Genomic DNA, 15,194 nt, shown 5'->3' on the forward strand with positions numbered 1-15,194 from the left:
GAATCTTGGAGCCAAAAATTGCTTCCTTTAGCGGTTAGAGAGCGTCAAAGTTGACAATATTAGTAGGCAATTAGATATTCAACCAAACATGCTGAAAAAAAGACTATTTGTAAGTTGGTGTCCTTCTGTTTTTAGGTGAATTCTGATTTTCGATAATTCAGTAAGTTGTGGTGTTCAAAAATTACTTATTCTAAGAACCTGAACTATTTATAAATGCTAATCTATTCGCCTGTGGCAATAATTTAACGCCATTGGATATAAAACATTGACCTTCAAGACAGTGAAGGTATATTTATCGACGAATAAGAAAACAATAAACGAACTTAATATTCATACTTAATTTTTTTCAATTGTAATAATAAATTGCCCAAACCATAGAAGACTAGAATAGCTTTAGAAATATAACGAGTTATTATATTTGTATTAACATATCTGGGTATAATACATAATTTAATAGGTACCTCAAATATACACTGTATTTTCTACACAACTTCTAAATAAATAATTATGAAAAACATAGTTTGATATGGTATAATATCTGAGTGTGAGATTTTACACTCATGTGAGTGAAATAGCAGCTAAAACTAGCATCAAATTAAAGCAGTTGTCTAAAGACAACTTATAAGTCACTTTAACAAAAATAAACTAAATTGCATATCATAGAATTAAAAAATAAATAACAACGTCTCACACACAACTTAGTATAATATGAACCTTAATTAAATCAAATAGGATCGAATAGGCCAGGAAATATAGAATTGGACACGACTTTTTGTGTCGGCAAGCTGAATTTATCCCTATAGATGCTAAATATTATGTACAATAACATATTAGTTTCCACAGTCATATAATTGTATAATTTTTACGTAAATTAATGTTTTTCACTTACTTTTTTCCGTTTATTTCCACGAGAAAACAGTAAACTACTTTTATTTTCGTCTTCAAAAGACCTACAAAACTAAATATAATTAAAAATTAAAAAAATTAATTATTCAACTTACCGATTCCAGATTTCGTGTGATTTATTAGACAGTAATAAGGAATGAAAGGATGCGATGCCAAAACGTAGTTTATAAATGTTTAATTCAAAAGTCATAAATAAACTTCTTCTGTTTATAACTTTTGATCTCATCAATATTTTTTGACGCTCGAGGGCAAGTTTTGTAGGTCTTTTGAAGACGAAAAAAAGCACTTTACTGTTTTTTCGTGGAAATTAACGGAAAAAAGTTATAAGCGAAAAACTTGAATTTACGTAAAGATTATACAATGAACCACCCTGTAAACAATCTTCCTCCCATTTTTATGACAGTGGAAACTAATATGTTATTGTACATAATATTTAGCATCTATAGTGATAAATTCAGCTTGTCGAAACAAAAAGTTGCGAAATAGTCATTTCCCAGCTTATTTTCCTGGCCTACAAATTTAGGTACCTACCTATCTTAGTATAAACGACAAATATTTGTTATTAATACATTTTTTAAATCGAAATTGCATTGCTAATAGTGAATTTCACTCTTAGAAGTACGATTAACCTAAAAGCTTATATATTTTAACTGAAATCAATAATTTAATATTATAGATAATACTTATCGGTAACATCGTAGTGACCACTGAATCTATTGTTCTATCTTTGGAATAATCTCAAGGCGATCTAATCTTCAACTAAATGTTGACGTTACCACCATTGACAAGAAATGGAATAACAACAAACGCGAAAATAAAAAAAAAACTTTAAGCAACACAGCTTATTGCGTTACGATTTAATAACTGTTACTTTTTATGGTAAAAATTGCACGAGAAAAAAATAAATATTAATTTATTGAAAATGACTTGGACTTTATAAAACAGCTGATTATTGTCAAGGTGGATTTAAGTACAGGTTTTTTAGAGCGACACCCTGGCAGCTTTTATTCCATAGGCGTCGAATCCGACGATTAAATAAGAAATAAAATTAAATTTTGATTTAAATGAAAATAAAGATAATTTTCTATTTATAACATATGATTTAGTTTTGTATGTGAAATTACGTTTACAAATTTATTTCGACATTTGTAACGTCATGACCCTTCAAACCGACAAAATTTGGCCGACCCTTTAACCCAGAAAATGTAATTTTCCGAAGGATTTAGGTGCGCTGAATTCAAATCCGAGGTTCTTTCTCAATTGGCTCTGGTTTTCGAGATATCCTAACTTAAAAGTGCCAAAATCGCAATTATTAGACATATTTGAGGTTATGTTAAATTCATCGCCACCGGGAAGTAGAGATCTCACATGTTTTTGGGGTTGCTGATCATGAATCTGAACTCCAAAATACTCTATCACGTCAAATTTTGCAATGAACTTTAAAAAATTAATAAAAATTCGATATATGGCCTATATTTTACGCGTTATATCAATCTGGAAATAAATTTACAAGCAAAAGAGGCTAATACGCTCAATCCTAAGACCAAAACCCATAAGGTTTGTGGTGCTGTGTTATGAGTATATTCAAAACTCAGGAAATAAGTTAAACTACTAAAAATTTCAACATGCGAATTCTCAAAGACGAAAAGTGATATCGGGATAAATCCAAGTGCGTTTTAAAGAGTGAGTATAGTACTTTAAGACACCATTAATGGATTGTTGGGTGACCATAAATGGTGTCGAAAGCAAACATTTTTTTGCAATTGTCAAGAATCTTGATTTTAAAACAAAAATTGTTGAGTTGAGATTTGTCGCAAATACATATTCTTAGACCAAAACAAGCACAAAGTACAAAATCTTTTGTTCAGTACAGAAATGGAAACTAGTTGTTCAGGTAGTACAGCAATAAATTTGTAAAATTCCTAAGCTTACATTGTTTCTAAATCAACCAAGTAAACGACTTATAGTTTTGGTTGGGAATTTTTCCCAGCAAGAATACAATAAGATCAAAATTACACAAGGTTCTGTTTCACCGGTTGTGATTGTTGTAATTTTTCACGAAATTCTATTCAACCTATCAGCTATGACATTATCTCGGGCCTAGACGTAACAGTTTGTCACTGTTCATGGTAAACGAAGTATTAATGTTAGTGACGCCAAGAGTTAGGCAACATTCCTTACCATTATCAGTAGTGGATGGTACACATCAACAACAGTTGGCATAAGCATACATAACAATTCAAGTAGTACTATAACTGTATCTAAATTTATTAAACAATGGCACATAGGAATTGCAATCGTTTGTGCTTATGTATATAATTATTATAATAAGCAGCATAAATGTAATATGGCAAATTTTCAAAATTACTTCTATTTATTCTATTGACTGAAATGCAAAAAGTTTACTGCTTTCAAAAACAATGTACTTCTGACAGTTGAAAGCATTAACATATTTAATATTTTTGTTGGAAGTAGCAGAAAGATGTTATTTAAAAAAATAGTGATAATAATTATTTAAGTAACCACTTTGATTTATGAATGAAATAAAACAGTTCAATTGCAAGTTTTCTGAAATATGCTCTTCATTATTTTGAAAACAAAGGACAAAACAAGAGATTTTTTTTGTTTATTTGCTGATGTTTGCTCAAACATATTGTATAAGCTGCACAGAATGAAGAGATCAAAATCTTACGATACCTACGTTACTGGATATACTCCTTCCTCGTTCCTTGTCCTGAAAAAATTGAAGATAAAAATCGAATCAATTGTTTTTTTTACTTATTTTAAAACCTCCAGAAATGTAAGCAATCCATGCCCCTGAAATTATTCCATACAGTTTGTCCCCTCTAAAACTGACAGGTATAAATAAACAAGTGAAGTGCGGTAATATTCAATTTTTCTGAGTTCGCAATAAGTGCTATATCACACACAAAAATGAGGGCATACGTTTTAGCCGTGTTCGTCGTCCTGGTTGGCGCTGTGGCCAGCCAAAAGTACACCACGAAATATGACAACGTCGATTTGGATCAAATTATTAAGAGTGATCGTCTTTTGAAGAATTATTTGGACTGCATGTTGGAGAAAGGCAATTGTACACCAGACGGTCAAGAATTGAAAAGTAAGTAATAGTTTTATGGGCGCGGTACATCTTCCTTTTAATTTTGAACCTTGTGTTACTCCGCTGCTATAAGCCTTTAGAATTAATTTTAAATTCCAATGTTCAAAGATGATTAAATGATAATAGTAAGCGAGTTGCTATGCTATACGCAGTACCTACTTTGCAGTATTTAAAAAGGTAATCGATTTTTTTTTATCATAGTCTAATGAGCAAAATAAGTTTTAATTTATAACAGCAATCCTTAAATAGCAGAAATTATTTAATTAACTCATTGCTACTAAGTTTCTTCTTTCTTATAGTAATTAAAATGAAAAATATAAAAGGTAATCTCCTTGAAAATTTGCAACTTTGTTTAGTGATTTTGTTATACACGTCTGTTGTGTATAAGGGGATCAGTAATCTCTTTTTATTGCGGTTTACTTCTTTAAGATACTTGAATAGAACAAAATTAATGCACATGTAAGTTTTGAAGAATCAGAATATACAATTAGAAAATCAAAAACGGATATTTTTTTGAGAAAAGAAGTTTAACGGCTAGATCGTATTACAAACATTTCGGTGAGTCATTTGTTCAACTTCGGGTTTTACCAGAAATCAATTTCCTAAGGACTTATGTTTTACTAACTTCGTATAAATATAAGTAATAGTATTAACATTTTTTAAACGAACTAATCGAAAAAATAGAAATATTTATAAAAACTATAAACAAATGGATACCTCAACAATAATTTTGAAATTTGGAATTATAAGCTTTGGAAAATTGAAATAATTTTTATTTAAAGAAAGCAAGATTTACAACTATGTAATAAACAATTCATATAAATATTTGATGTCAGTGGTTCCATTTGAGAAAATAAATGTTTTTCAAAACACGGTTTCCAATTTTCTGAAACTGAACATACTAAAAATAAAAATATATGTTTTGTTGATCGTTAAGTTTATAAAACATCAAAACTATAACATATTAAGTACACTGCTGGAATTAAAAATACTAATAACTAAAATATAAGAGGTTGATCAAAAATAAGTACTGGTGAAATTCCAGTGAATCCGAAAGTTAAGCAAATAAATGTCTATCGTGTATCATTTTCAGCAAAAAATATAGGATGTTTACTTAAAAAAACTTTTTTTTTGGTCTTTCAAATTAATGTTAAATTGGTTTTCTGGTTATATATTCTAATTCCAAATATCTCAAGAGTAAATAAGCAGATTGTAATAAAAAGAAAATTGTGTACATTTTCTTCTTCATTAGTAGGCGCTGTTTAGATAGACCATTTTTTATTTTTAGTTTAGATAATTTATTAATGACTAGATTGACTATTTCATTTATTTAAATATATTTTTTTCAAATACATGACTTAATTTAATGAGAATTTAAAAAGAGTTAGAATTGAATAGAATAATGTTTTCCTTCTCGTATCAAGTAAAATAAAAATACATGGATTAAAGAATAAAAATGGTGCGGTTATAAATAAATGTAGCGATTTTAAATCTTTTGTTATTATGAAGTGAGGATAAGGAAAATGGATACTCATCTGGTAATTTCTATACCTACATAATATATACAGGGCGTCCCGTTTATGTTTAAAAATAACTTGTGTGCAAGTTTCTCATGGAAAAACATTTGTTTTCTTAGACGCCTTATTTTCGAGATACAGTGTGTTGATGTTGTTACTTTCCAAATGGTTTCCCTTAATTATCTTTAAATCGGCTAAAGATAAAAATGTCAAAATTTGTACACGAGTAAACATCAACTGTGCGTTAAGAATAATGCGCAAACGGTTTCTTTCTGAAAAGCAGTGTCGCCGATACAGGTACTTGAAGGGGTACAAATCGAAGAAAAAATATGTTAAATGTCAAAATTTATTACATTGCTAAACGGTTCTGTAGACTCTAAAGGATACTACAAAAAAAGGTATACTTGTCGAAATTCGGTAGCATGTACCATTTTCAAGAAAAATTAAGTTGCAATTGAAAGAGGTCCTTACCATTGAATAAGCTGAAGACATTTAGCTATCAACAGTATATGTATTTAAGGCTATGATTTTAATTTCTTACGTACCTATCACATGAAACAGTTAAAATTATTTATTTTATTAACTAAAAAAACAATTAAAAATTTATTTTAAGTTTTAGTTTGTTGTAAACTAACATTTAAAAAAGTAAATCAAAATAAACAGATTATGGTAATTAATTAAATAAATGTGCAAACTCGAAATACTACAGTAGATTCTGACATTGTCCCCCATTTCCTTCAATACAACTTCATTTTTCTCGAAAATGGTACATACTACCGAATTTCGAAAAGTATTCCGTTTTTGTAGTATGCTTTAGAGTTTACAGAACCGTTTAGAAATGTAATAAATTTTTACTTTTAACATATTTTTTTCGATTGTTCCCCTCCAATTACCTGTATCGGCGACACTGCTTTTCAGAAAGAAACCGTTCGCACATTATTCTTAACACACAGTTGATGTTTACTCGTGTACAAATTTTGATATTTTTATCTTTTGCCGATTTAAAGATGATTAAGGAAAACTATTTGGAAAGTAACAACTTCAACTCACTGTATCTCGAAAATAGGGCGTCTAAGAAAAAAACTTTTCATGAACTACCCCTATTATTTTTCCATGAGGAACTTGCACACAAGTTTTTTTGAAACATGAACGGGACATCTCGTATAAATAACCCAGTCAACTACACGAAATAACTTTTCACAAAATTTTTACTTTGTAATCTGGAATGCTCATATTTGAATAAGTTAGAATTGTCATATAATTATTTCAAATTATCATCTATTCATTTGGTAATTATTGTCTCCAGTATTTTATGAAAATGTGCGACCGTATCTAAATCAACTCCAATATGTATTTTTTTTCATCAGTACTTTTATTCAAACAATGACTGCTGTAATATATTTTATCTAAGATTTAATCTTAAACTCTTCGAGTAGAATAAAAAAGTCGTCATAAAATTCAATATTTCCGTATTATTATTTCCTATTTTCTTACACAAAAAAAGTTAATTAAAAGCACAAGGTCAAGATTATATCTTTCTGTTACAATTTTAGACGCAATAAATTCTATTAACAAATTTAATTCTTCGTTTTTATATATTTTATTAGATTTATATCGAATTATTTATTCAAAAATGAAATATATACATATAGGTACATAATGATTGTATATGACTTTATGAACAATATACTTGTATAAACATATAAGTATAAGAAGGAACATTTTATTAATTCTAGCCTGCATAGACATTATTGTCTTAATAGAGGACTTACAGAAAAAATATTTAGTATAAATGTCAACATCGTATTAGATATAAATAAAATAGGCAACAGATGTTTCATATGTAAATTAGTTTTGTATCGCTTCCGGTTTAAGGGCCCCATATTCTTCAAATAGTGTTTTCCGCAAAGACAAATAATTTCAAACATTTAATAACTGAATAATCTAAAGCTTATCAAATAATAGGAATGTTATGTCATGCCATCTGGGTATTTTCAAAGACACCGCAGTAAAACGAATAAACAGGTGCAAAAAACGATCAAACCATCAAGGTTTTAGGTACTGAAATCTACGAAAATACTAACTTTTTTATATATAATTCCACATATAAATATTCTTATAACATTTACTTGCTTAGTCCTACATATAAAATTGTTTACTTTTTTTTATAAGTACGTGAAAATAATTCTTAAAATGTGGGGTAAGAATAACAGCAAACGCATGTTTTACAAACGCTATTTTTTAGTTATTATTTTATTTGAGTAAATTTAAATGGTAACAATGAATAAACAAAACGTCAAGGATTTCATTTTTGTGCTTACTTTTGTTCTACACGTTTTACTTTTAAAGATTTCAGTACCTAAAAACGCCAGAAATTTCACTATTTCTCGGCCGGGAATATGGCCACCTTAAGCGCAAGTTGCCATAATTTTTAAATAAAATTGAAATATTCTATGCACTGTTCGATATAAAATTACATTTTAAACAATTTGATGTTACTTTAGTTAAAATATATTTCATCAACTTAATTTTTTCTTGTTATTCATCCAGTGCCTGGAAATTAGCCGCTTCATTTTATACTATAATTTATCAGAAAATTGGAAAAGCAACCTCTACAAAGATAATAGAAAAATAAAATAACAATTGACTGTAACTATAAAAAAATTATTCAACATTTGAAAATATTGGTGGCATTATAATTAAGCAAAATGATACACGCAACAATACTTACATTATTAGATAGCAGCCTATTTACATACCCTTAACTATTTATCTATTAACAATGGGTGAAGTTAAATAAACAGAATTTGCCATGAAACGGTAGCAAATATGAGAAAAGCCATAGAGACAATTTTTGACAATTTTACATTAAAAAATAGTACCAAGAGAAGGACATGTCCTCAAAGTTCGTCGACTTAATCCTGAAACACTGTATATTAAGTACTTGTACAAACTTTAAAGGGTAAATCTTTGACTAATTTTAAGATTAAAAGTTCATATGAACATGGGTTCGCAACGGCTTGGTTTTGTTTGGAATTTTGATTATATTGTTCAATTACATGGCAATTTCACGAATTTCGGGAAACTGGTAGTATTGATGATGAGAAACTCAAATATTTACTTAGTTTTTTATTTAACGTTACATGGCGCCACATACAGTGTTGTACCTGGATTTAAATAACCTTAACTTTTTTGTGTCGCACTGTATGTTATTTTGCTGAAAGCAGCCGTTTTGTAAAAAACGAGTTTAAAGTTAAACCTATACTGGAATAAGATGAATCATTAAGAAAAACAAATGAAAAAATGTGTCTTTTATTGACTATTTTATTTAGATCATTTATAAGACTAAAACTAGACTACTTCTACAAATAACATTTAGAATAGGTAATTGCTGAAATAAACATTTTTTTGGACGCTCTGTATCTCAAGAATCAAGCCACTGCGGACTCATATTCATATGAAGTTTTTATCTTAAAGCTAGTCACTATTTAAGTACTTAATACACACCCTGTATAATGAGAAATGTATATTATTTACAATCGTGTCAAAAGTGGCAGTTTTTTGCATAATTTCCAGTGTAAAAGTTGGCTTTTATAAGATTCTGCACAATAAAAGTTATTGATAATTTCAGTGAAAGCACCTGTTGGTAAAAACGTTAGGATTCTTTTCATTATTTGTTTTCAATAATGTGTATATCTACTTTGCAATTAACACTACTTTCAATAAGAATTCTAAGCAATTCTTTCTCTCGATGAAGTAAACAGTTAATATACTACTAATAAGTAGTCAATGGAGTTGTTTGAGATTGCTTCTTTAGCTGGCTTTATGAACAAAATCAGGTTTGATATCACAATTTTAATTTGAACTGATTCTTCAATGTAAGATTCTTCCCCTGTCAATAACCTCTAGCCACCACGTCTCTTCAACTTTAAAACACATTCTCCTGATTCTACATCTTCGCTTGTCTAAAATTATGCCCCAAATATTGCTGAAGATAGGGAAACCCAAGATATCCAGCAGTCCCAATAGTTATTTTGCCAATACCCAATGATTGAACATAACATTTTCCATTACGACAGCTAACAAACAGTCGATGGTATTTTGCCACTTGTTAATTTAGAGGCCGCATATTTTATAAATTTAAATTATATTTTTCAAGTACCTCGTTTATTGGTTTTCACTATCAACATATCTTTCACATATCTTCAACAATATCTTCAACATATCTTCAACATATCTTCAACATATCTTCCACCTGACCAGCTCCTATTTTATGACACTCATCGTCTTTTATCTATGCATCAGCAGTATAAACATCTGTAATCTGAATTTAGAAAGTAAGTACTATTTTGAAAAAGATCCATACCGTCTTAATCGCCATTAAACAGTTTTAACTTGATATTTGAATTCAATCTTTTAAGAACAATACTATTTAAACCATACAATATTTCAAGTAAAGCAGTTTATTAGCAGTCTTCTTGCAATATCGTTTCCTTGAGGTAGCCTACTAACGACTGCTTAATTTTTTTTATAACAATGTGGTCAAACTCCTCACTCAAGTCTTTAACTGAGCCGATTTGTGCAATAAGAAACGACAAATGTAAAAGCTTGTGTCTAAAGTAACAATTAAATCGATTAGACATATTGTCAATAAAAACTCCTGATAATATGAATGTTTACAACAATTACGTTATAAATTTTACTTTCATCCATTTGTTATGTCCTTAACGACATTTCTCTACATTATAACTTCATTTTAATAAAAGTTTTACATATCAAAGCAAGCATATTTTTCTAAGTAATTCCTGTAAGAAGTTTTTTTCGTCCTTTGGTGCATTATAAACAAATGTAAAAAATTAAAGGGTCAAAAGAATTTCCGAAATTTTTTCGGTGATTTTTGACAGACTGTATTTAGGTGAAAAATGGTCGTATCCAGTAAAAAAAGCATTTTGAACCTCTAAGATTCTGGTTTTTATAAGCTACGGTTATCATGCAATTCTAAGAAATAGAATTGAAGACAAAAGGATCCTTTTTCATTAAAAGTCTGATATTTCGATGAAAAATGGTCGTACAACAAGCTATCTGGTTCATGGAATGAAATAACCGTAGCTCCTAAAAAATTCCAACAGAAAAATCTAAAAACTAGAATCTTAGAGCTTGAAAATGCTTTTTTTAATTACCGATACGACCATTTTTCACCTAAATACAGTCTGTCAAAAATCACCGAAAAATTTCGAAAATTCTTTTGACCCTTTAATTGTTTGCCTTAGTTTATTTGTACTGTCTTTTCCATCGACATAATTTAATTAAATTGTCTAACTACTTTTTTAATTTTTAAATTTGTAATGAAACATTTGTAGACATTTGCCCCTCATCTTATTTCATTCAGATACTCTTTAAACAATATTGCAAAACAACCTTTACAAACAAGAAGACTTAATTTACTTAACCAACTTTCTAAAATACCTTGACCGTCGTCTGATGTTTTGCGTTAAACAGCGTCTAAAGCCTATTACGTAAATAGGTCCCTACATTTCAAATTACACAGAAGCATAAGAGGTTGTTTACGCGTTACAAAGTATCTACGTTATACCTGAAAAAACGCTAATCTTGAGCTTATATTTTTTTCTATTTTCAGAAAACATTCCCGATGCTCTCCTGACGGACTGCAGCAAGTGCAGCGATAAGCAGAAAGAGGGCACCAAGAAAATTCTTAAACATTTGGTGAAGAACAAGCGCGAATGGTTCGACGAAGTCGCTGCTAAATACGATCCAGAAGGTGTCTTCAGGGAAAAGAACCGTGAAGAATACGCCAAAGAAGGCATTACTTTTTAGTCTGTAGATATATAAAAATTAAATGTTTTTATCGAATGAATAATAAATTCACATATTACACTTTCAGTTTTTTTTTTTTATTAGAGGCTTTTCAGAGAAAGCAGTCTATATTTAGAGGATACTCAAATTGTTGTATAAAACTTGAGGCTTAATGACAAATCAAAATACGCTCGTATAAAATGTTAAATATTTAAAGAAGTCACTTATTTTATCGTATTCTCGTTCTCGCACCACTGAGGCCACATGAACTGAACTTGAAATATTAGTTGTTTAATATTTGATGCATAAGTTTTCTTAGAATAAATAGCGTTAAATATCTAAATCAATATTTTCTCATAGGAAACACATACTCCATTAAAGGTGAGAAAAAACAGGTCATCAGTGTCAAGGCGGAGTATATGGGTTTTTTAATAAACAATTACATAGGCGTAGCTAGTTGTCAAGCAAAAAAATATATAATTATGGACATTAAATGTCGCAATATTATGTTTAATAATTGGCAGGGACAAAAGTTTCTACTTCGTGTTTTTTTAATTTTTTCCTTATTTTTTAATTCTAAACACTATAAATGGTAATATAACGATAATGTAATAGTAATACTATAAAATTTATAATCAGAGGTTTATTTTACATTCAATTTTCAATTATACTACCACAGACAATATAGCTTATCGCCACAGACTGCTTGTTAAATGATGGAAATTGGCAGTCTAAAATGGATGCAGGGTCTCCTTAGCCGGCTTGTTGCCAAATGATAACTACCAAATAAATTTGATGCATTCAATTATGTAATTAAAGAGATTTGGAACTTATCTTTTGTTTGGAAATCACATTTGTGATAAATGCTAAATAAAATAAATCAAGTTAGAATTAAAACTATGAATTTACCTAATTAATTATTTATTTTATATCACCTTGGAATGGGAGAATTCAAAAACTTGAAATTAATGTTTTTATATTTGTGCGTCGACTTCCAGTTTGGTACGATAAAAACACCTATATTTAAAAAAAATGTATTATACAGGTTTTGTATCCTTAGATGGGTACTGCTCTCTTATTGTTGATTTACTTAGTTAGGTAAAATAATTATTGACACAAGTGTTGCATATCATGAATGCCATTGGTAGTGCTCATATTTGTGACACAAGGTGTTCAAAAAAATTAACACAACGTAAAATGGATGGAACCTTAAGGAGTAGTTGAATACGGAATTTATTAAAAAAAAGCAACGAATCATCAATCAATGATCTCTTACAGAGATAAGATGATGCGTTCGCTACTGATGTTACAAATTTTGACAAATTTTTTTGTTTTTCGACATACGGACTTCGGACCTTTTCCATTCAACGCAGAACCAGATCTAGGGGTGTGGGGAGATTTTTTTAATTATTTTTTCGATTCAACGCGCCGCGTCCGAGTTATAAGACCTATTTTGCTGTATCACCTCACACCTCTTGTTTGCAAAATTTATTTTCCACATACGGATTTCGAACCTTTTGCATTCAACGCAGAATGGTCAATCAGAACCAGGGGTGTGAGGAGATTTTTTCAATATTTTTTTCGGTTCAACACACCGTTTCCGAGTTATAAACACTTTCTTATTCTATGATGTCACACACCGTTGGTCCCGAATTGTTTTTCGACATGTTGTCTTCTGACGTTTTTCACTCGATCACCAATCAGAACCATGGGAGATTTTTTGATAATTTGAGTCATTTCCGAGGTACAAGCAAATACTGATCTTTTTTTCATTCATATATTGTGACACCCCGCTCTGCGTCACCCACCGAGTGCTCTACTTAGAACAAAGGGGAGATTTGTTAATATTTCCAGCCATTTCCGAGTTACGAGCAAAAACCGTTTTTGTTGTGACATCATAGCTCGATAACGAAGGCTAAAAAGGCCACACGATGGCTCCCTATATGGGTGTCATGAAAATGCTGGGGAAGCTCCAGAGATTCTTGAAGATAGCAGCGAGAAAGAGAAACAGAGAAAGAAATGCCCTCTATGAGGACAAAGTCTCTTTATCTCTATCACACACTATAACTCTATCTCTCTCGCACACAATCAGACAAAAACGACAGAAACGAACCTTCCTTTAAAAATACATGGGATTTATATTTAAAATAAAACATTATTAAACTGTATTATTCAAATAACAATAATGTGCAAAACTTCTTCAGGAATATTGGCAAATTTATTTTGGAGGACGAATCCTGTCAATGAACACTAAAAAATATTATTACAAACCTGAGATGGCCAGAAAACAGCCCCGATCTCAGTCCTCTACACATATATTTGTGATGACACTTCAACAAAATATATTATTAAAGACTTGAAATTTACAAGCATTGAAAGAAAAAATATAGACCGAAATGTTTGATAATTCTGAATTTGTTTTTGGAACAATAAATAATAAATTAAAGCATATTTTCAACTGTATCATCAAAATTAGTTGCATGTTGATTTGTAAAAATTGTAGGTATTTTAATGTTATTTCGTTTTTGTTGTTGTTGTTGTTGTTGTAAAGGTTAGTTATAAAAATCGCTGTATGTTTTTTTCAATAAAGATGAATTTTCATTTTTTTATGATTTTTTTACTTTAAACACATATTTTATGCCAGTAAATTTTGATATCAAAAGAAATAAAAGAAAAATCGTACATTTGTATTTAAAGTTTTTTTCTATCTTTAATTATTAAACCTATAAGTGGATGTTAAAATACAAAAAGAAACCTGTACCATTCCCCGACGCGACATGCTATTAACCCACCGATATGAAATAGATTAATCATCATCAAATATTAAAAAAATTATACTTATTACAAGCTGATTAAAATATCATTACAATTATATTACAAGCTGTTTAAAATATCATTACGAATTTTGTTTATTTGGAAATATATTTTCTGCAGCATTTCAATACCAAAAAATGAAAATAGTAGGTAATTAACGAAATTATGATTAAATTACCTAACTGTGAGACTGCTGCAGAATATCATATGAAACTACATAGATATTCGTTGATTCCTTAAAAACATTTTTATAAATACCTACATTATACATTTAAGTAAATACAGTAACGCAAAAAACAGATATTGATAAAGAAGTGTACAAAAGAAATCCGTAAGTACGTCTGGCAACATTACCAAAGCGCTGTTTATATGTTGCTAGGATAGGCGTAGCAATTCGGGCCGCTGCATTTGGTTCTTCCTAAAATTCTGCTGGTGGTGTATTCTATCGGCAATTCGGTAATTTAAAACTGCTGGTCTATTCCAGTAGCGGTCTGCGGCGATAGCTAGTTTGTCTGTGATACTACGAACACAATTAAATTTCCAAAATTGTATATTAAACGGTGGTTCCTATCTTTTGGTTAGCTACAAGTGACGTTCATAATAAAAAAAAATAATATTAAAAAATATAATGTAAATATCTATAGATATAAAGAAGAAAATATTGGGAAAAACTTTGTATTACAAAAATTACTTGAAATTTAACGGTCTTTCAGATGGACCGTATTTCCACGTTCCAGGAATCAAAAAAATTTTTAGTACCGCCACGCGATCTATACGGAAATATTTGAATTAAGAATTCTAATTGCAATTTGAAGCTTTTCGAGGGACCTAACAACCCCAGTTGTTATGGCATACCCTGTATAAACATACTGTTATTAATAATCGCATATTTTTTTATGACAATCTTATATTTAGGTATAGTTGTTGATTAGGTAATTTTTATTTAGTCAAACATTCTTTGTAACATCATACAGGGTGTTTCATTAAGAACAGGACACAGTTTATGAGGGCTTTTGAGTTTAACT

The 15,194-nt window shown here is 29.7% G+C and overlaps 1 protein-coding gene across 1 annotated transcript; it reads left to right on the forward strand.

Annotated features, from left to right (window-relative positions):
* Nucleotides 1-3,739: 3,739 nt before the first annotated feature.
* LOC108904851 (ejaculatory bulb-specific protein 3-like) lies at nucleotides 3,740-11,442 on the forward strand. The gene is made up of 2 exons (XM_018707551.1): nucleotides 3,740-4,024; nucleotides 11,180-11,442. Exons 1-2 carry the CDS (start codon nucleotides 3,841-3,843, stop codon nucleotides 11,374-11,376), a joined length of 381 nt encoding a protein of 126 aa, XP_018563067.1. The 5' UTR covers nucleotides 3,740-3,840; the 3' UTR covers nucleotides 11,377-11,442.
* Nucleotides 11,443-15,194: the final 3,752 nt, after the last annotated feature.

This window comes from Anoplophora glabripennis, unplaced genomic scaffold (assembly GCF_000390285.2).
Source record: "Anoplophora glabripennis isolate ALB-LARVAE unplaced genomic scaffold, Agla_2.0 scaffold104, whole genome shotgun sequence".
Lineage (NCBI taxonomy): Eukaryota > Metazoa > Arthropoda > Insecta > Coleoptera > Cerambycidae > Anoplophora > Anoplophora glabripennis.

Excerpts from the sequence above, each read along its gene's own strand:
- LOC108904851 (XM_018707551.1), top strand. The coding sequence starts at position 3,841 with ATGAGGGCATACGTTTTAGCCGTGTTCGTCGTCCTGGTTGGCGCTGTG. Across the intron at positions 4,025-11,179 it reads AGACGGTCAAGAATTGAAAA|AAAACATTCCCGATGCTCTC; the intron begins GTAAGTAATAGT and ends TTCTATTTTCAG.